At 43.3% G+C, this 24,179-nt stretch overlaps 1 protein-coding gene across 1 annotated transcript in view; it reads right to left on the bottom strand.

Moving 5' to 3' along the window:
* The window catches only part of OLFM1 (olfactomedin 1), a 42,616-nt gene extending 22,565 nt beyond the window's left edge, over nucleotides 1-20,051 (bottom strand). Inside the window, exon 1 of the mRNA XM_075578916.1 lies at nucleotides 19,557-20,051. Coding sequence (XP_075435031.1) covers nucleotides 19,557-19,622 — 66 coding nt within the window. The 5' untranslated portion in view covers nucleotides 19,623-20,051. The remainder of the gene's footprint in view (nucleotides 1-19,556) is intronic.
* Nucleotides 20,052-24,179: the final 4,128 nt, after the last annotated feature.

Here is a 24,179-nt window from a genome sequence, read left to right on the forward strand (position 1 = left end):
AGTCACTTTATCTCCCTGTGCCTCAGGCACGAAAAACATAGATTGTAAGCTCTACGGGTCTACAAAAATGTCTCTGTAAAGCGCTACGTAAAACTAGCCTCACTATACAAGAACAAACTATTATTATTAAGTACTGACAGTAGTCTATTCTTGTTTAATTAATGAACAATTTCTGTCAATGTGGTTTAAACTAGCTCTGAAATGTGGTGTGCTGGGGCCACCTGGTGGCACTTTCAAGCACTGCACTTTGATTTGCTCAGTGGATCAATGGTTGAATACTGCAATTAAGGGATGTGCATTATTCCCTTAATTAAGGGGAGTTGGATCTGTAAGAATACCCTTTTAAATCCCAGCCTACTGTAGTTCTATTTCTCAGTAGCTAGCACCTCTGTCTCGCTCAGGCAAAATGTTAATACTCTTAGGTCCAATTATTATTATTTCAAAAGAAGCTGATGTATTACCCACAGTGCAGCTTCAATAAGCTTATGGTTTTTTTCAGGAGGATGATTTCCTTTGGCTGCATCATTGCAAAGAACCATTTATTAGTGAAAGAAAAAAAAATACCAAACAAACCTCTTATTTAAGAAATGGGGAAAAAATGGCAGATACATATGTCATTGATCTATAAGAAATAACGGGTAAAATATTGCACGCGTTAAGAAGATAACGCACGGGTTACAATTGTATTCAAAAGTACAACTTGCGGTAATAACACGGTAGCATCAATGCATCTTTTTAACGGGAGTAATACTTTCGGCTCCATCTATACATGTAACTGTAATGCGTTCACAAAATGATATTTGATGTTTCGGAGTCTACCTTTCATGTTGAGTTTTGATGTCCCCAGAAATATGGGGACCACAATCGGTTAACCTCTTAGTTGCCAGAAGCCCCTTGCGCTGAAAGCCAGTATTAAGCCTGATCTGTTTTTATAAGAACACACCACATAATGGCAGCTTTTAATTTTATGCCCTTACTCTGTTTTGAGCGATAGAAAATAAATGCAGATTGCAGCATATGACGCATTTATGGTGCTACAGATCACACTGCCCGCTTTTTGTTTTCTCTCCAGTAAATTATACATCCGTGGAAAGTACCGCTAGAAAGGAGGCACAGGATGTGAACTAAAAGGCTTTTAAAAAAATGTACCCTGGTGTATTGCAAAGCATTAACCGCCTGCGTACGTAAGACATGTCCATCTCCCCTTCTGCTTTTTACTCCTCAATTGCAGATTCATAGCTGGTAAAGTATTACTTTACAGGCTCCAGTTCTTTAGACTATTGATTTCTGCCTAACACAGATTAACTCTTTAACTGTTGGAGAGATACTCCATGCTTTTTAAGTCATAGAGAGGCGAAGAAGGGTAACGGTTGGCCTTTTGCTTTGATCCTTCTAGGATAGAATAAAGTCGGCCTTAAGTAGACAAGGCATTTTTTCTGATTTAAACATGTCAGTCGCATTGTTGATCCAGGGAGACAGGTTCTCCCTTTATCAGAGTCGGACGTTGAATTTTTTTGCCCGGTGGAACAGCACGCTGCACTTTTCTTTCTGCATTCCTCTTAATCAATATAACTGCAGTGTATATTCATGTGTAAGGTGGGGAACGTAGGTACAGTTTTCCTCCAGTATCAAAGCTTAACTCTTTTGCTGCCAGACAACCCTGAATTGAAGTCACTACAATAATAATTCCACGTATTATAATACAGGCGGTCCTCGGTTATCTGATAGAATGCATTCCGGAAACTAGCAACGCATGGCAAAAGCGCCCTAATGCGGAACCTCATTTGATGAGCCCTGGTGAGCATCGGATAAGGCATTTTCCGCGTCGGAAAACGACCCAATGTAATACATTGTAATGCGTCGGATATTCTGTTCATCGTAAAGTGAAACGACGGATAGTGAGGTCCGCCTCTATGTAAATGCAATTAGTGACCTAAGTCATTAATGCAGTCTTAAAAATGTGTGTGTGGGTGACCAGCAGACATCTCAAAAAGGTCATCAAGTGTGAATGCTTCAGGTTTTAAGTTAAAGGACATAGGCAGTAGTCAAGGTTACTACAGAGGGATAATACTATTTCTTACAATAAATGCACGTAGTCACTAGATCTCAGGTGAACACGTTGAAAGCCATTATAGTTATGTGGAGAAACATAGCATGGTGATGCGGAGAAACACAGCATGGTGATACGGAGAAACATAGCATGGTGATACGGAGAAACACAGCATGGTGATACGGAGAAACAGCATGGTGATACGGAGAAACACAGCATGGTGATACGGAGAAACACAGCATGGTGATACGGAGAAACACAGCATGGTGATACGGAGAAACACAGCATGGTGATGAGTATGGTGATACGGAGAAACAGCATGGTGATACGGAGAAACACAGCATGGTGATGAGTATGGTGATACGGAGAAACACAGCATGGTGATACGGAGAAACACAGCATGGTGATGAGTATGGTGATACGGAGAAACACAGCATGGTGATACGGAGAAACAGCATGGTGATACGGAGAAACACAGCATGGTGATACGGAGAAACACAGCATGGTGATGAGTATGGTGATACGGAGAAACACAGCATGGTGATGAGTATGGTGATACGGAGAAACACAGCATGGTGATACGGAGAAACACAGCATGGTGATACGGAGAAACACAGCATGGTGATGAGCATGGTGATACGGAGAAACACAGCATGGTGATACGGAGAAACAGCATGGTGATACGGAGAAACACAGCATGGTGATGAGTATGGTGATACGGAGAAACACAGCATGGTGATGAGTATGGTGATACGGAGAAACACAGCATGGTGATGAGTATGGTGATACGGAGAAACACAGCATGGTGATGAGTATGGTGATACGGAGAAACACAGCATGGTGATACGGAGAAACACAGCATGGTGATACGGAGAAACACAGCATGGTGATACGGAGAAACACAGCATGGTGATACGGAGAAACACAGCATGGTGATACGGAGAAACACAGCATGGTGATACGGAGAAACACAGCATGGTGATACGGAGAAACACAGCATGGTGATACGGAGAAACACAGCATGGTGATACGGAGAAACACAGCATGGTGATACGGAGAAACACAGCATGGTGATACGGAGAAACACAGCATGGTGATGAGCATGGTGATACGGAGAAACACAGCATGGTGATACGGAGAAACACAGCATGCTGATGAGTATGGTGATACGGAGAAACACAGCATGGTGATGAGTCTGGTGATACGGAGAAACACAGCATGGTGATGAGTATGGTGATACAGAGAAACACAGCATGGTGATACGGAGAAACACAGCATGCTGATGAGTATGGTGATACGGAGAAACACAGCATGGTGATGAGTCTGGTGATACGGAGAAACACAGCATGGTGATGAGTATGGTGATACGGAGAAACACAGCATGGTGATACGGAGAAACACAGCATGGTGATACGGAGAAACACAGCATGCTGATGAGTATGGTGATACGGAGAAACACAGCATGGTGATGAGTCTGGTGATACGGAGAAACACAGCATGGTGATGAGTATGGTGATACGGAGAAACACAGCATGGTGATACGGAGAAACACAGCATGGTGATACGGAGAAACACAGCATGGTGATGAGTATGGTGATACGGAGAAACACAGCATGGTGATGAGTATGGTGATACGGAGAAACACAGCATGGTGATGAGTATGGTGATACGGAGAAACACAGCATGGTGATACGGAGAAACACAGCATGGTGATACGGAGAAACACAGCATGGTGATACGGAGAAACACAGCATGGTGATGAGTATGGTGATACGGAGAAACACAGCATGGTGATACGGAGAAACCCAGCATGGTGATACGGAGAAACACAGCATGGTGATGAGTATGGTGATACGGAGAAACACAGCATGGTGATACGGAGAAACACAGCATGGTGATACGGAGAAACACAGCATGGTGATGCGGAGAAACACAGCATGGTGATGAGTATGGTGATACGGAGAAACACAGCATGGTTATACGGAGAAACACAGCATGGTGATGAGTATGGTGATACGGAGAAACACAGCATGGTGATGAGTATGGTGATACGGAGAAACACAGCATGCTGATGAGCATGGTGATACGGAGAAACACAGCATGCTGATGAGCATGGTGATACGGAGAAACACAGCATGGTGATACGGAGAAACACAGCATGGTGATGAGCATGGTGATACGGAGAAACACAGCATGCTGATGAGCATGGTGATACGGAGAAACACAGCATGCTGATGAGCATGGTGATACAGAGAAACACAGCATGGTGATGAGCATGGTGATACAGAGAAACACAGCATGGTGATACGGAGAAACACAGCATGGTGATACGGAGAAGCACAGCATGGTGATACGGAGAAACACAGCATGCTGATGAGCATGGTGATACAGAGAAACACAGCATGGTGATACGGAGAAACACAGCATGCTGATGAGTATGGTGATACGGAGAAACACAGCATGGTGATGAGTATGGTGATACGGAGAAACACAGCATGGTGATACGGAGAAACACAGCATGGTGATACGGAGAAACACAGCATGGTGATGAGTATGGTGATACGGAGAAACACAGCATGGTGATACGGAGAAACACAGCATGGTGATACGGAGAAACCCAGCATGGTGATACGGAGAAACACAGCATGGTGATGAGTATGGTGATACGGAGAAACACAGCATGGTGATACGGAGAAACACAGCATGGTGATACGGAGAAACACAGCATGGTGATGCGGAGAAACACAGCATGGTGATGAGTATGGTGATACGGAGAAACACAGCATGGTTATACGGAGAAACACAGCATGGTGATGAGTATGGTGATACGGAGAAACACAGCATGGTGATGAGTATGGTGATACGGAGAAACACAGCATGCTGATGAGCATGGTGATACGGAGAAACACAGCATGCTGATGAGCATGGTGATACAGAGAAACACAGCATGGTGATGAGCATGGTGATACAGAGAAACACAGCATGGTGATACGGAGAAACACAGCATGGTGATACGGAGAAGCACAGCATGGTGATACGGAGAAACACAGCATGCTGATGAGCATGGTGATACAGAGAAACACAGCATGGTGATACGGAGAAACCCAGCATGGTGATGAGCATGGTGACACGGAGAAACACAGCATGGTCATATGGAGAAACACAGCATGGTGATGAGCATGGGGATGTGGACCACCCCATCATGGCGATGTGGAGAAATCTATCATGGTGATGTAGAGAAACCCAGCACGGTGATGTGGACAGCCCCAGCATGCTTATGTGGACAGCCCCAGCACAGTTATGTGGAGCAACGCAGTTCTTGTGGTTTGATAGCCGCACCGCCCCTGAGTTTGGCACACTGCATTGAATTGTAAGTTACTTGTTTAATTTATTTATGAATTGACACAATAGTCTGTTTACATTTGGAGTGCTGTGCATTTTGTATCGGAGGTCCTATGATCATCACAAAGAGGTGCCAAGCAGAGGAGCATTAATGTGGATGTTGCACGTAGCAGACAGAAATTAGGTTAACAAATGTACAGTTTGATGGATAAAATCATCTTGTTCTCTGCCTTTGATTACTGCATGGTAACCCATCTCGTCAACACAAATTATCGGGTCAAGGAACCAAACCATGATTTTCTCCTCCATTTTCTCCATGATATTCTCTTCTTCTGTTTTAAGGCTCTCTTCTGCCCCTCCTTACATCTCAGCCCTTATTTTATGCTGTACACCGCCCTGACTCTTGAGTTCTGCTCTAGAATATCTTCTGTCTACCCCTTTTGTATCTAAAGCCCTCTCCCATCTAAAACCTCTCTCCCTCACTGCCCCACGCCTCTGGAATGCCCTTCCCATCAGTATCCAACTAACACCCTCTCTATCCACATTTACGATCCATGTTAAAACCCACCTCCTTAAACCTCCTTTGGTTAGTACTATACATCTCATACACCTTGACCGTGGCCCGTTGCAGATGCACTAATCACAACACCCTCCTACTGTCTCTGTAAGTTCTCCGGACTTACCGCTTAGATTGTAAGCTCTTCGGGACAGGGTCTCATTTTCCTAATGTTACTTTTATGTCTGAAGCGCTTATTCCCATTATGTTTTATATTATTATGTCCCGCGTATCACTGCTGTGATGCCCTATGTACATGGATTACGTTATATAAATAAAGACCTACATACAGTTCAGTTTTTACCGACTGCATTAAATCTTTCTTGCACCCTATTGTTCTTGTATTGGTCTGAACCCCTTTACGACAAGCGGGTTATGCAACACATTGCATCTAAGGGTTAACTAAACCTATCCAACTTCAGTCAATGTATTTACCCGTATCAGTTTAAGTAAGGAAACACAATCAGTGATTTGACTCGGCAAGGTGTTGTTATTCCATTAAGGAATTATTTAACCAATGCTAGAGAGTCCTGCAACCCATTGATCTTGCAGCCGAAAGTTTAAAACAACAATCCCGCCCACTTTGTAAATTGATTGTGTTTACAGAATTCAAACACCGGTTGCGGCTTCCTATTGGCATGCCGGACCTGCGTGATGTGGGGCCATTTTTATTTCCCGGATGGAAACTTTAACACGGCAACTAAAACTGTCAGTACTCCGGGAACGGGCGGCTTTCAACTTCAATGGTAAAGCATGGTGCGTATTGTTATGCCAACACCATTCTACCGGGTTCAGTCTTTGATCAACAATGTCACTGCATTGTATGTTCTTGTGATCACCACACTGTACGCCTCGTGACACTTGATCTGGTTTGGTGTGTCAGTAGCTGTCTGTATGTTCTGTGATCACCATACTGTACGCCTCGTGACACTTGATCTGGTTTGGTGTGTCAGTAGCTGTCTGTATGTTCTTGTGATCGCCACACTTTATGCCTCGTGACACTTGATCTGGTTTGGTGTGTCAGTAGCTGTCTGTATGTTCTTGTGATCGCCACACTTTATGCCTTGTGACACTTGATCTGGTTTGGTGTGTCAGTAGCTGTCTGTATGTTCTTGTGATCACCACACTTTACGCCTCGTGACACTTGATCTGGTTTGGTGTGTCAGTAGCTGTCTGTATGTTCTTGTGATCACCACACTTTACGCCTCGTGACACTTGATCTGGTTTGGTGTGTCAGTAGCTGTCTGTATGTTTAACATTTCCCCGGTCAATGTAAGAGTCCAAAGAAAATTGTCACTTTGTGACCGCAGGCAATTGTGATGAAAAGGCCAAGATGTGTTTGCACCCACACTTTATATGATATATTTGCAGCCCTTATCCTAAAATGTATAAAAGTGCTCGTCTACACTGTACTGTTAGATGTATCAGTAGGAACGAGGTGTGATGCCAAGATAATGACATAGAAATGTTCCATGTTCTGCAGAAGCCTATAATTTGTGTTGATTCAGAAAAGTCTAAAATTCTAAAATACAAGTCTTTGTATTTTTTTTTCTGTAGGTGTTGACACTCGCCATCTTTTTATGGCTTATCATAGCTCTTATTTTAACATTGGAGCTACAGTATACAGGTAGGGCATTTCATGATCTAAATATATGGAGGTGGATTCTGGCATCAAATTCTTCTCCAGTGTTGAACCATTTCGGTTTAACGCCAAAAAATCCTATTACTTTCAGCCAAAAAATCCTATTACTTTCAGCCAAAAAATCCTATTACTTTCAGCCAAAAAATCCTATTACTTTCAGCCAAAAAATCCTATTACTTTCAGCCAAAAAATCCTATTACTTTCAATAGGAAATTTTAGTTGGTATTTTGCCTGTTGTAAAATTAAATAAAAACAACAACAAAAATCACTTTACATGATGAAAAATTAGAAAAGAAAGATACAATAGTTGTTTCTAAGGGTACATCATGGTGATTCATTATCTCTGCATTTCTAGACCGTTCATTGTAGTTACCCTGGCTAGTAACAGGGTGAAATTTAGAGACCGCTTACTTAGGGGTTGCCAGGTATTGAACCGGACTGTCCTGTATTTTGACACTGTCCAGTAAAAAATTGAGGTAATACTGGACATGTGTGTCCGGTATTACCTCTCTGGACATAGTGACTGACCAGCTTGGGAGGCCACAGGATTTTCCCGAGCAGGGCTGCTGTAAAGGGGCTGGGCAGCTTCCTCCATCCTGATTGGCTGCTGCTTCGTAATGCAGCCAATGAGGAGGAGGTGTCAGGAGCCTGAGGGTGGGGCCAAAGAGAGGAGGAAACAGCATGAGAGGAGAGAGAGGAGTGTGTGTGTCTCGAGCACGTCGCACCTTTCATCATTGTGTCCTGTATTTTTTAAGAAGCCGCCTGGTGACGCTAACGCTTACTCAGTGCAGCAAGTGTTAAATTAACGTCTAAATACAGGGAAACTGGGTAGTGGAATGTAAAACGTTTTATTACGTTGGAGAGTGGCAACCGAGGAAGCAATCTCTGCTAAACAAGGCTTGCCGTATTTTAAATACTGACATTTAAAATGAATTGCAGCTTTTTGAAGTAAGATTCAAATGAAGGCTTCGGAGTAAGGGCTGTTCCAGCCCTCATTCCTCATCATTTCAGGACAGCTCAAGCATATCGGTCACGGCTGTAAAATTAGTCACCGCTGTCAGCACACCTCACATTCTTCATGTATTTAATCCCATTAGATAGCAATTAGTTGTGCATTACTTTTTTTATTTTTTTATTATTATTTTAGGATGCTAATACTGATTACAAGGACTGATAACATAAGTAATAAATACAGCCCGGGAATTCAAATGACCTGTCGCTTTAATAGTGAGAAGCCCCTGAAATGAGATGAAAATTGGTTTATAAAATGAAGCAGCTGCCTCCTGTTATAAAGCACAGATTTACAGTCTAATCCTGCCTGTTTCGCTGCCGACACACAAAAGTAGACAAAGGATGAAAGGGACTCAAAGGCTGATTGGGGGACTTTGAAATCAACCACTTTTATTAATATGGACGGCCTTTTTTTTTTACAGAATAACTCTATTACGTTAACAATTCAGACAACTTGGTCTTTTCATATTAATGTTAATCGTGTCGCTTTACAACGTGGGGGCTCAACTCCAGTCCTCAAGACCACCCCCCCAATAGGTCAGATTTAAGGATATCCCGGCTTCAGCACAGGTGGCTCAATCAGAAGCAGAGACTGATTGTGCCACCTGTGCTGAAGCAGGGACCGATTGAGCCATCCATACTGAAGCAGGGATATACATAAAACCTGACCTGTTGGGAGGGTCTTGAGGACTGGAGTTGAGCCCCCCTGCTCTACACCATGCTTTATATGGTACTGAAGAACACATAGACGCATTGGCTGTTTTGCCAGTCGATGTTGGACCAGTGGCACTTGGACTTATATTGGCTATCAAAGGTCACAAGGTTCATGTAGAAAACCCCAGACTTCTCATTTAGCCGCTCACTATGCAACAATGTAACTGTAGCAAAAACTTTAATAGTGTGGCAGGAAAGCAGTTTGCATGGAAGTATTACCACCAAGTAGATCATACATCCAAAAATATGCAACCCCCCTAGGTGTCAGGGAAGTAACCGCTATATCTACAGGAACGGAATGTTAACCACTTAATGCTAAGAAATACAGTAAGGTATAAAAGCAAAATGGTATACTGTTCATATATCAGTATATAGACCGGACAAGACTTCGAGGCTCATCTGGGGAATGTGGATGTCTCCATCATCCCACTGTAATCTCAGGTGTAAAAATAAGAAAATTAACATGGCACATTCTTTACTGCTTGGGAACCAAATATTGTCCATTTACATGAAGGAGTAGTTTGTTGTTTTTGCTTTTAGTGCCTTTACAAATAAGTCACATGCGGGTGTAGCATTATTCCCTTTACAGGCAGGGAAGTTTCAAAGGACCATGAAGGTTTTGCTAGACCTTCTGGGACTGTCGTAATGCATTAAATTTGTCATAAAATATCAATTTGACCACTTTGCTGCAGAACAACAGTTATTTCCTGGCACTTTGTTCCCTGCAAAGCATTGTTCTAGATTTTAAATTGAGGTAGTACCTTGCTGCTTTCTTTATCAGACTACATGTTCTATTGGCATGTATGTTTCACATGAAATATACAGTATGACATGTTTGCCATGTAGTAGAAGTTTTCTGAATGTCGCCGAAAACCTCCGTCCATCCAACGCCCCGGGAGTGAAGGTGCTAAACTGCACGCGGTTTTGGGAATCGGATCATTGGTAATGGAACTAAACGCCATGACTGGTCCAGCTCAACAAAATGAAAGGCTTATCTTGGGATTGCAGCCGACAGCCCCATCAAGAAATGAGGTTACGCAACTGGAAAATGCAAGTGGAGAGGCAAAGATCATTCTACCATTAGAGCCTACACTGTCACATGGAGGATTTCAGAAGGATTGTCTGTATTAATGCAATCATTTACTTACAAGTAGAGAAGGTTTATGCCACTGAATTGACCATTTTTATTAACACTCTCAAAAAAACACATATCGGCCTCGGAAATATATTTACTCTGCCATAGAAAAATATAAAGCGGATTACAGATGTGGAACATTGGAATAATGTATACCGACGTTTCATAATACACAATAGGTGTTTCCAAGGGTCTGTGATTAAGTTACTAGCAGTGCTACAGGTGCCGCTAAATTGGCTACCATATGGCAATTACTGCCTAAACTTGTAGTATCACATGATGCAACATTATTGCATTGAAGTTTGATTCTACGGTATGTGGGTACTTTTACTAATAATGTTACTCATTCCAGTAATAAGGGCACCTAGCGCCTGAAAAGCAGGGGTTCAGATAAGCCAAGTCATTTTCCTTAATAAATACAGCATATTAGTCCATGTATGGATCTCAGTAGTTTATGCAACAAAAAAGGGCGCAAAAAGAGAAGAACACAATACTGTAAGTCTTAAGTCATTAAGACTGTATAAAAAGGACTAAATGACACTTACATAATACAATAGGATCATGTAGCTTTTAATTTCCTGTTTACAGAACCCTGTAACAAATAGCGCCTCCCCCCACCCCCCCCCCCCCCCCCCACTTGTGTCTCCTTTCCTGGATTTAGTGTGGTTCTTTTAGGGGATCAAAAGTTGTTCTCTAGGATAATCTCTACTTTTCATGATTGATTTCTCAATCAATTGTTTGTCATATCCTTTATCTATATTTTTCATATAATAGTTATTTCATTAACCCATTGCTACACATTAATTGGAAGGCTTTTCTGTATCAATCTGAGATCCCTATTGGCTGGGGGGAATGATCCATTTCGCTATTTAAAACCGGCTATAGGATCAGTATGACCAACCCCCTGATGAAGCGTCATATGACGCGAAACGCGTAGAGGAGAAGTCATCACGTAGCCCGGAAGCTACGGTACCATCATTCCACGAACTCCAGCCATATCCACAGCTCTAACATCTGGCAGTGGGAACCGGATTATATTCCAACTTGAATCCGTGTGTTGTGGACTTGTGGGACCGTATCCTCCTGGCAGTTTTTCATGTGCGGATGATTGGATCTACACGATCCTATTTTATTATGTAAGTGTCATTTAGTCTTTTTTTATAAAGTTTGAATGAATTAAGACTTATTGTGCTTTTCTCTTTTTGCGCCCTTTTTTGTTGGATATGTTCTGGTCTAACCCCGCTGATCACTAGAGAATAGGAGCAGCAGAGGAATAATCACCAATCGTAGAAATAAAGGGAACTCTTTAGGGACAGCGTGCACTTTGTTCTTTACTGGATTTCAGTCGTTTGGATTCTTGCTCAATATTTGGCCATTTAATCTCAGATTGGCTTTTATGATGCCTTTCTAACATTGAAGGAACATCTAAAACATTTTGTTCCATCTTGGATTCCAACACCAATTAATTTGGAACCGATGCGATACATATCCCATCCTACCAGAAGATACGTATCTCCTGCACTCTTTTTCCATCATGTAACCAACCTATGTAATCCACCAGCAGTGACCCCAGCCTAAAGGTAAACCAGTTGCTGTGGCATGGTTTAAAAACTCCAGTTTATAATATGGAGAAAACAAAGTATGCGCGGACACACTTTAGAATGCACGTAAAACTATGTGCATCAAAAGCAAGTGACAAACTCAGTTGCTTTGAAGATTCTCCCCCCCTAACCCTCTTATGCTGCGTCCATGCTGGCAAAGACCGCGCTGAGGCGTGGGCGCGTGTGACGTCACCCTCCTTAAGCGGTCAAGGTAGACGCGCCGTGGTGGGGCGTGTCTATGAAGTCATGGAGCTTGTTCGCCCTCATATGGCGAACCGCTCATGTGACCTGCCCGTCGCGCCGAGGAATCAGATTGAACGGATTCCTCGCGCACTGTGCGCCCCCTCCTGCTGTCACGCACGGTCTATGGGCACAATCATTGCCTTAGGCAATGTGATCACGCCACGCGCTTACGCACGGTCTTCGCCAGCATAGACGCAGCCTTATTCACAAAGCTTACAAAGCACTTAGTTCAGATAGGTAGCTGATAGCATAGAGTAAGTACCACAGTACCACCAGAGCTTTGGGAAGAAGGATATTGAGTCCATCAGGCTCACTTGTTGGGTTCTTGCATTGTTATTTTGATCCATAAAAAGGGAAACCGGAATACAGAGGTAAAATAACAACATTATACCAGATATATAGATGACCAAAAGAAAACATGGAGCTGTTACACTCTGTTACCCTTTTGTAATAAACTGGCAAACTACTGTAGAGGTTACTGTCAAGAGGTTATTATCGGCCAACAATTCCTATTTGTATATATTTGTTTCCTCATAACTACATTTTAAGACCAATTGGAAGAGCAAATAAGCGTATATATTTTTTTTTTATAGAGGTGCATGAATATTTAATTGGCAACCATGTCCAAATGAGGACACCAGTTACACTAAAATCCCTCACTACCCCCTGCCATCTCCTACCCCCTGCCGTCTCCTACCCCCTGCCGTCTCCTACCCCCTGCCGTCTCCTACCCCTGCCGTCTCCTACCCGCTGCTGTCTCCTACCCCCTGCCGTCTCCTACCTCCTGCCGTCTCCTATCCCCTGCCGTCTCCTACCCCCTGCCGTCTCCTACCCCCTGCCGTCTCCTACCCCCTGCCGTCTCCTACCCCCTGCCGTCTCCTACCCCCTGCCGTCTCCTACCCCCTGCCGTCTCCTACCCCCTGCCGTCTCCTACCCCCTGCCGTCTCCATCCCCCTGCCGTCTCCTACCCCCTGCCGTCTCCTACCCCCTGCCGTCTCCTACCCCCTGCCGTCTGCTACCAGCAGTCATTACCTTTATTGAAAAACGTTAAATTTAAATCTTCAATGCAGAAGCCTGTGTGAGTTTAATTCATACCATGTATCTTACCCCCTGACCATGCCCTGCTCTTTAAAAGTTAAAAGTCTTAACCTCTAGCTTCTGCGGTTACCATGGTAACCTTCAGACGGCTCTGGGGAGAGCTCCATTTTAACCTTCCGGGCACCTAATATTTAACATGCTGCTGATCTTCAGAACCGAGCATCAGATTTAACAAATACAAACCGCTTTGGAAAGGGCGAGAAGAAATATCTTGCAGTAAATATGACTACCAGCGCCGACTGCGGCTTTAACTAGATTCCACAGTGGGTGCCTTTGTACGTACCAAACTGTTATTTTATTTTGGGAATAAGTAATGCAAATCAAAGCAGAGTGCATGCTAGTAATATACAAACACACACCCCCTGTAAGCTCAGAAGCCAAACCCACCACACCATATATATGTGTCAAAAGGAATACAACTGGGAGTGTGACCTCGGGTATACAACAAAAGACACAGCTACATCCAACATGACGAGTCATGTAGTTAAATACTTACCTATTTTTCTTATTTCGTTCAATTCTTTGGCGAAAGTGTTTTAAGCCTGCAAACCCCGCCCCTGCAAGTCCTCACACTGCTGTAAAAGCTCTCCTAACCTCTCTAAGGCTGAGTCCCCGCTGGCGCTGTGCACGCTCATGCTTGGAGAGTGCTCCAAGCATGAGCGCCGGGTATCCTGCATATACGTACATATTGCGGGTAGTTGAGCGCGCGGGAAAGTATAGTTTTTTGTTTTACTTAAGCGCGAGCACAGTTGAGCGTGTGCGCGCGCGCACACACAGCATGAGCGGGGACTTACATATAGATACATGGAGCGCATGGCGTCGCACGCGCCTGTCGCCCGAGCGATGTGTGCACTCTAAATGGGGAGGCGTGGCAGACGCATCACCAAGCTGGTGGCTGAACCGCTCACGTGGCTGTCGCGTGAAAAAAACTAAATTATTTGTCGGCTCAAAATTCTGCCGTGCTGTCGCTCTTCATCGCGCGCGCACTATGGCCAGCCCAATAGACCCGCTGCATTTTTTTTGCACCGCACATACTATAATCGCGGCCTAATGGAGGGATAGACTGGTCTCAATAGACTGGTCATTCACAGGTGCTTAGGTGGATTTAAAGGTGGAGTAAATTAGCTTGAAACCAGGGAGTAGGGGTCACTAACCTCCATGTTGTTCACCAATAGAAATTCACAAATACTCGCAGCCCCTGTAAGCTCAGAACCCAAACCCACCACATCATATATATTTGTGTCAAAAAGGAGATTGTGTCCTCATGTATATAACAAAAAGCAACATTCAATATGACAAATGATATAGTTTTTTGCGGTTACAGCAGTGTGAGGACTTGCAGGGAGGGGGATACCTTGGCGGGGTTTGAAGGCTTAACACTCTTTCGCCAAAGAATTTAACTTATTGACCCTAACTTATGAAGAAAAACAGAGAAGTATTTAACTATAATTTTCCATATTGGCTGTAGCACTGAGGCTTTTTGTCTGCAGTTACAATAACATACAAACACTGATATCTTGATCTGACTACAAACCTTCATTAACAAATGTATTTGTCGAACTCAATGATAGTGTTAATTGTTGTTGTTAAACGAAGCGGTTAAGAACGGTACAATACACACCTTGTTACTTTACCCGTTTACATTCGCTCAAAGAAGGCAGGTGCTGTGCGCTAAGAAGAGCAGAGAGGATTGGCGGACAGCCAAAAAATGCCTGGAAGCACTCACAACTCACCAGGTGGGGGACATGTACATTTTTTTTATTAAAGCTACATAAAAAACACGTTGGACATAAGGGGAACAGAAAACAAAAAAAAGGGGGGGGGGTTCTCCTCCCACGCGTTTCACGCTGCTGTAGCGCTTTCTCAAGGAGAACGCTCCCTATATATCCACTTGTCCCTGCTGGAAGGGCATAGAGAAAGGGGATAAACAAACAGCTTTTTATTATTCTTATGATCTGTAATATTGGCATAATAATGTCAGGCAGCCCGCTGACATAGCTTCTGCTTCAGTGTATTGCTACATTTAAACTTCTGCTTTAAACTATTTGGTCTTGGTGTAGTGGCTTTCCCGTCTTTAAATGTTCCATTATTTGGGTCGTATTTGTCATGCTTTCCATTCAGCACTTCCCTTGCAGCGGGCTATGAAATGCATGTACAGTATTTCCAATCAAAGCTATCTGCTTCTTTACTGGGCCCCCACCTTAACAATAAAGCCGTTATTGCCAACATCCCCTGGCTTAAGCTGCTTTTAATAGGTGTATAATTCATAGTGCCCTACATGTGACATTGTGACCAGGCACACACCCGGCTTCACTAATGTTGCTTCATCATTAGAATATACAGAAGTAATCAAACACTGTGTGCTGCTGTCCATGGTAGCATTTACAAGCACAAGAGACCCTGCTAGAAAGAGTTTCTCATATAACCCTTTTAAGGGACAGGGAAGTAGTCACATTGCCATATACTTTAAAGAGTGTTGTAATTAATTACCGGGAACTGGAGCACTAAGTGAACTTGCTGTGTTTACAGGCGCCAGAGTCGCTAGGTTAACAGCCTTGTCGCAAAAACCAGTATAATCACTGAGCTCGCCTTGAGAGGATTAGACAGGATATCACAGACTAGAGCAGGGGTGAGCAACTGGAGCCCTCAAGGGTCACCAACAGGTCAGGTAGTCAGGCTATCTCTGCTTCAGCACAGGTGGCTCAATCTTCGACTGAGCCACGGATAGAGCCACATGTGCTGAAAGCAGGGATATCCTGAAAACCTGACCTGTTGGTGGCCCTTGAGGACTGGAGTTGCCCACCCCTGGACTAGATTATATTGTTGACATTAACCTTTTATGTATTTTGTAGACCACACATTTTTACTAATGTGATGCTTTGCTAGGGACATCCTTTTATTGCAATCTACATAGGTGCATTATACTGTAGGCGTTTCGGTGCCACAGCTATAATAATTGTATAATGCTTTTGGGACCTGTGTGTATGTATGTATGTGTGTGTGTGTGTATATATATATATATATATATATATATATATATATATATATATATATATATATATATATATATATATATGTGTGTGTGTGTGTGTGTGTGTGTGTATATATGTGTGTGTGTGTATATATATATATATATATATATATATATATATATATATATATATATATATATATGTGTGTGTGTGTATATGTGTATGTGTGTGTATATATATGTATATAATGTATTTCATTTATTTTAAAGCTAGGCCCTTTAACCATGAACAGGTTGAATCATTCAGAAACAAATACATTAGAACTTATTTTTACATTGCCAGGTAGTACTACCCTAAGACATTGGATACGGCCACAGTTGGTTTACAGGACATTTCATTTACTTTCACTTGCATTAGCAGGGCTGGTAAAGCCATATAGCCTTCATGTGAGGGGAAACAGCGGTGTGCTATAACAAAAACACTTCACCGAGAAAGGGGTAGCCGGCAAAAACAATGTAAAGTAAATATATGACTGACAATGTACCCGTATCTCTATGTTTTGTGAAAGTAGGACAGAGATGTTTCTAGTACAGCAAGTTAATAATAATATAAACATTTTCCCCTATATAGAGCTGACCATGTGTACACAGAAATTTGCCGGTACAACTAGTCCATGCACCGGAAAACTTACTATCTCAATTTGGTGCCTGAGGCACAGGGAGGATAACTGGGTCTAAGTATCAACAAAGTGGTCTGCGCTGATGTGTTTGCACCAAAGAATGACAATCTGTTCTGTCTGAAACATGGCATTTATGTGGAGTATTTTTACTGTGCTGGTATTCTGCGCTAAATAGAGACTTACGCCACCTTGAAAGCGACGGAGAAAACCGACGCAATAAAAGTGAAGAAAAGTACTGGGAGCCAAACATCTCCTAACACACAAACTTGGACCAACATCCACATGTAACTCCTCCCGACGCTCCTCCCACTCGCTCCAGAAATCCCTCATCGCAGACCGACGCAGAAGTATCTGTAAATAGCGCCGATGAGAATTCTACGCAGACGCTTCCTGGTGCCACAAAATAACAACCTTGTGCCTTAGTTTTTGCTTTTGATACATGGAGCCCAAATTGACTTTCCCAAGGTCACAATGAGCTGACGCCGGGACGTGAGCCATGGCTACGCTGCTTTACAGTCGGTGTCATTGTTTTAAGGGTTTGCCCAATTCCCACTGTACTTTTAATGTGTGCAGTAAGTGTCTTACTTTTCTTTACTTTTTGTCACGAAACCACAGGGCAAGAACAGAGAATCCTTTTTAGGTTTGAAAGGCATTCTTTGTAATGTTTTCCACCACAGGGCTCCCGGCTAACCTCAAAATGCCCAGTACACCATTCAGGTACCAATTTATCTCCAGCTCTGCTTCTATTCCAGTTATCTTAGGCACTCTGCTGCTTTGCCGAGGAGGATGTGTGTGTCCTGGCTGTGCCATTGATTGTTATTTTCTGCTGTGTGTGATTGTGCATACCAGGGGAGCGTGTACTGTATCTCACATCTCTGAGGAATTGAGAATCTCTGCCACTTGGGGTTGCCTCTTATGGCTGTTTTTCATAATTAAAGCCAGCTGTTCCAAAACCGTATATTAAAGCATTCAGGGTAATGGTTGGCTGCTAATTTCACTCTGTCCAGTGTTACATATGCATGTTGATCAGCTACACAGACACTCTCTGTATACATGTACAAACTGCCTTTCTAAAGTATACAGCGACTCCAGAAAATAGAATGGATGTGGTCTCACATCTCCACCCCATTGTAATTACCTCATTCCATTTATCTTATCTAATTAACTAAGTGCTGCCTGAACCATAACACTGAACATGATAATGTCAGGGGAAATTAATGCCCTAATTCTCTTCTAGATTATTTTGAAAAGCAAAAATAGGTTGGCAACCTGGAAATATTTTCAGAAATCCAGTGCCATGTTTGTCAAATCCCATGAAACACAGAAAGTTTGCTGAGCAAATGTTCCCTTTTTATATTCCGTGTATGCACTTTGATTCTATTTTTCTTGCCTAAATAACATATGGAACGAATATTATACAAATGTACCTGTTCTCATCTTTAGATGGACCACAACCAAATATGTCTCAAAGCCAATAGGGAAATCTAAACTGTGTGAGCAGACACCCAAAAGAAGATACTCCCCAGACCAGACTGAAACTTAGAGATGCCATGCTGATCATCCTGCTTACTGGTCAACAAAAAACACATCTAATTGGTTTAATTGCATTCTCCTTGCTGATCGCCTTTTGTTCCTAATCTCATTATAAGAGTGCAAATCCCTGCTCACTGGACTTTAATTTATCAAACAAATCTGTAACGTGTGATCTGCCCCCCCCCCCACCCCCTTGGACTGATTCTTAAAAATAAACAGGTGGGCTTCCATATCAGCAATGCCACTAATTGCCCCCCGGATGTGGCCACTGGAGACCTAAAAAAGGACGGTCAATTGTCACAAATGACAGAACAGTAATAATTTTTTTTTTTAAAAGTCAGTTGTTTGGATGTACGACAATAATATTGGGACTAAATGAAGACACGAGCATATACAAACATAGCATTAGACCTTTGTACACTTTACGTGGATTATTCAATATTTTGAATAAGGGCTGTAATACTTTCCAAAGAATGATTAGTCTCATTCTATTTATAGCATATCATATTTTTCTAGTAAGACCTCTACAAATCTGCAGCAGGTTGATTAAAAAACAGGGTTTGCTCTATGTACCGGTAATCCTTTTTTTCCATTAGAATGCATTGGTTAAATACATACATGCTAAGTACCTTTACTACTAACCTCACCTTCCAACATTAGGCATAACAAAGAAGCAATCATATACTCACATGACCTCAATAACCCAACTTTACATTTCATGGGGTGTTGACCAGAAATAAGCATGAGGAAGAGAAACCCCCTGAGTTGTTCGGATGCTCAAAATGCCAAACTGGACCCATGGATGTATTTTGGCCACTATGAGATCAGTGATTGGAAAGAGAAGCAAAGATATGGCATGCTTAGACGAAAAAACAAGGTATGAATGCCACAGACCGACCCAGTGCAGCGTCTTTTCATTTTGTGATAGTAAATCACTTTTAACGGGGGGGGGGAAATAAAATGGTTTGGGGATAACCTACTTGAGTTAGTTCGGTGCCCATCAAGATGAGAAAGAATAGACTCATAAGCTTGCTTGTCGGTTGCATTGCTTGATGCCAGATTCAAGCGTGCCACGGATCACCTCCTGGGTTATATATTTTTTTTTTTTGCTTGCCTTCTTTTCACTCTGCTTGTGTTCCAGGCTCGCCCGTTGTGCTGTCCTTCTGGTACGTTACAGCAGCCCTAGGAGACAAGGCAAGCAGTCTGGTTTGTAAAGTGGCCCACTTAGCATATTTATTCTATCCCAGTTCCTCTCTTTTCTGCCTGTTTTTTTTTTTTTTTTTTTTAATGGCTTCCTTGATTGAAAGGCATTTGCAAGGAGGGAACTCAATGGAGCACAAAATGATGGTGTCGCTTTTGTCAAAAGTTTGCCTTTGAAAGGGAGGGCTGGGGGATAGAGGGAGGAAAAAATACAGAAGCAGTGGTGTTAGCAGTGATGCAGCTAGCAAAAAGGTACCACAATTTTTTCCTTAGAGGACTGGTTTTCTGCCAGGAAAACCGAAGATGTAAGCTAGACCGTGATTGGCTATTGTACACTCCATCCAGATTGGGCATTAATATTTTCCTGCCCAGCTTGCTTGCTGGCCTTGTCATTGACTGTGCAGGGTTCCTGTGATTGGAGGCGGATGTGATCACCCTGCCTTCTTGTCTTTTTGTTTCTCTCGCTCTTGCAATAATATACAGATTGTTGAAGCAATGGCTGGGTTTATATGAGGCTGCACTGCTCAACCACATCATCAGGCTAGTACCTGCAAATTTGACACCACCATTAAGTAACTATAAATTGATCCTCACTGAATTGAAACAAGGACACAGAAACATGCTTATTTACACGGTGCATTTTTATACGACTGGTTAAGGTCACAAGGGGTATCATTGCTGATGTATGCAAGAATTAAGCATGACATTCAATATGAGAGACGAGATTTGTTAAAGTGACGACATCGTGAAGGGGAGCGGTTATTTCTATTCATTTTATACAGTGTTTTATAGTTCAGCCTAAAATGAAATAGATGTTCATATCTCACACGGAAAATATAACGCGTCTTTCCACGAGTTGTCAGGGAACAAGGGGCCCACATTGCCAAAAAATAATCTCTGCCTCTCTTCTCTTGAGATTCTCAGATCACCAGGGAGGTAGGTTGCCAGGACCTTGTGCCAATGATGCTTACGGCCATAGCACAAAGCCATGAATCAAACAATCTAGGTCAGGGGTTCCCGTGTTGACACCCCCTGGGGGTGCGAGATGAGGATCCTGGGATTGTGCGGAAGAGGCTTATACAAAGTCCACCCCTGATGGTGTTTTATTTTTATCATTAAAAAAAAAAAGCAGAAGTATTGTATTTCGGGTAGTTGGGCTTAGGCAATGCGTGCAATTTATTAACATGAAAACGGAAGCAGTTTTTGATTTTGATATTAAGATATGATGTTTTGCTTTAAGTGCGTTTGTGCTCAAAAATGTACATTTTTTAGGGGAGGCATACAAGGTTTTGGAGGGCCTCTTTAGAGAGTGCGAGGGCCACAAAAGGTTGCGGACCACTGATCTAGGTTGAAGACCAATGACCTTAATCTGTATTAATGGTGCCTTAGATCAGGGGGGCGCAAACTTTTTTCCCTGCGCCCCCCTGCCGGCTGTCCCCTCACTCCCGCGCCCCCCCCAACCCCAACTTACCCTCGCACCGGCGTAATGATGTCACGTTGCCATAGCAACGTGACGTCACATGACCTCGCAGCGTCATTTTGACGCCGCGTTGCCATGGCGACGCCGGGAGGAAGCCGCCGGAGCCACGGGTAAGTATGGTTTACAGAGGCCCTGCAGCTCCCCCGGCACTTAATTTAAGTGCCTTCGGGAAGCGCGCGGGGCCTCTGTAAACCCCGCGCCCCCCGTCGGCAGTCTCGCGCCCCCCCTGGGGGTCGCGCCCCACAGATTGCGCACCGCTGCCTTAGATAAGGGGTGCACAAAGTTTTTCCCCTGCGCCCCCCTGCCTGCTGCTCTCCTCCCCTGCTCGTGACGCCCCCCCCCTCTCAGCTCCGGCGTCACATGATGTCGCAGGTCATGTGACGTAATGTGACCCCGCAGCGTAATTTGACGCCGGGTTACCATGGCAACACATCGCCGAAGGCCAGGTAGGAGAAGTTACAGAGGTCTCACGTGGTCCCCCGGCATTTAATTTAAATGCCTTGGGGGAGAGCGTGGGACTTCTGTAACCATCGTGCCCCCCCTGGAAAATCTCAAGCCCCCCAGTTTGCGCACCCCTGCCTTAGATAATAGTGTAGAGATCTAATCATTATTCGAGTGTGCACTGTTTCACTTTATAAAGAACTGCAAACATTGGCGGAAATACTCGAAAATAGATCATTTGTATATCAACAGCAATAACTTAGTCTCTTGCTAAATCAACGTAAGTCTCTCGTCATTTCCCTCTTTGAGGCACAGAAGACGATGTTGGATTAGGAAATAGCTGATCATGTCTGGCAATGCTTCTTTAGCATCACTTGTTGCATTCAGGTACCTGTGGGGTTTTAGTCTACAGTGTTTTTTCTGCATAGACATGATAAAGAGACCCGGTGCGGTTTGAAAAGCTCCACGCGCTATAACTTTATCTATGAATGCTTATATTACTAAAATGTATGCATCTAGTGCACACATTATTCTGTGATTATCTGTTAGCCATGAAACACCTTCATGGCTGGAGGGACATAAAGTTGGATTGTTGTTTTCCATTTTGTTACAGGCACACCAGCAGTATGGGGAGCTTGCTTTGTACTGTAGTTGCCTGTAACAGGGAACTTATCCCTGTTCAAAAATGTGGATTCTGACATTACCTTAGCACACAAGGGTGCTTAGCACAAAATGTGGATTCTGACATTACCTTAGCACACACAGGAGAACAGAGAAGCCTTCCCCTACAGCTACAAGTGACAGATAAGACTTTTCTTATACGACTGTTATCTATATCTATATATAAATGTCTCTATGATTTGGGCTGGTGAATCGCTGGGCTAACCACGCAGTTAAAGAGGGCTGGATTGCAAGTGTAAATATACTCCAAAGTGGAGCAGATTTTGTTTACGGGTTTTCACATGTTTGCTGTGTTTAAAGCGACAGGCGCAATAAATCCGTATTTTAATTTCACCTTAAAACAGAGTCCATTGCGTACCTCTGCACATGTCCTCTTACATTGCCCCATTAACATACTAGTCAAAAAGGAAGTTTTCTGTATACAGTATTAGTCACATCTTCCATACACGGTAGTCCTTGCCTTGCTGTAGAATCACAAATGTTTAAGGCAGGAATGTGATGCAACACATTCAACACCGTATGTTATCAGCATAAAATGACTAGACAAGGGGCACTGCTCTAGTAGTGAGACAAATCTCTGTATCTGGAGGTTCTGTTATTGGTGCTAAAGAGTTCTAGTTTCCATCTAAGCAGTGTCCTGTTTCAACTCTGCCTTCTCTCAGGCTAAACAAACCTACTTTTCTTAACTAATCAACACGCACAAGTGTAACCAACACCGCCTCTTCTCTATCTTTGACTCCCTACTCAGGCTCCCCTCTGCTGCCTCTTTTTCTTCCTCCATCTCACCTCAGGACTTTGCTGAATATTTCAAGGAAAAGGTGGAAACCATACGCCAGGACATCACCTCTGTATCCTCCTCCCATCCTACACCTTTTCCTAACTCTCCTCCTGTCTTCCTTGGCTCTTTTCCACTGTCACAGAAGAGGATTTGTCGTTGCTGATTTCCTTTTATCCCTCTACTGCTTGCCCTCTTGACCCTATTCCCTCCCATCTCCTAAAACTTCTTGCTCCTACTCTAATCCCTACACTCACACATTTTAATGCCTCTCTCTACTCTGGCACCTTTCCCTCCTCCTTCAAACATGCTACAGTCATACCATTACTCAAAAATAGCAAGCTTGACCCTACCTTTCTTTCTAACTATTGTCCTGTCTCCCTCCTGCCTTTTGCCTTTAAACTCTTTGAATGCGTTGTATTCTCTTGATTGCTCCATTTTCTCACCACCTATTCTCTCCTAGATCCTCTACACTCTGGCTTCCGCACTGCTCACTCCACTGAAACAGCCCTCACTAAAATAACGAATGACCTCCATGCTGCCAAAGACAATGGTCATTAGACTCTGGTCATATTACTCAACCTCTCTGCAGCATTTGATACCATGGACCACCCTCTACTCCTTCATATTCTCCATACTCTTGATATCTGTAACAAAGCTCTATCCTAGATCTCCTCTTACCTCTCCCATCATACTTGCAGTTTCTCTTTTGCAACACCTCCTCTATCGATCTCTCTGTGGGGGTACGCCAGGGCTCTGTCCTGGGAACTCTTCTCTTTTTTTCTCTTTACACACTCTCCCTAAGTGACCTAATCACATCTCTTGGGTCCAGAGATTACCTCTATGCTGATGACACACTTTTACTTTTCAACCCCTGACCTTACACCTACTGTTCAGACCAAAGTTTCTGAAGGTCTCTCTGCTATATCATCCTGGATGGCCCTCCGCCGAGTCAAACTTAACATGTCAAAAACAGAGCTCCTCATATTTCCTCCCAAACCTGGCCATACTACCTCATTCTACATT

The sequence above is a fragment of the Ascaphus truei genome, chromosome 21, assembly GCF_040206685.1.
Source record: "Ascaphus truei isolate aAscTru1 chromosome 21, aAscTru1.hap1, whole genome shotgun sequence".
NCBI classification, from domain to species: Eukaryota; Metazoa; Chordata; class Amphibia; order Anura; family Ascaphidae; genus Ascaphus; species Ascaphus truei.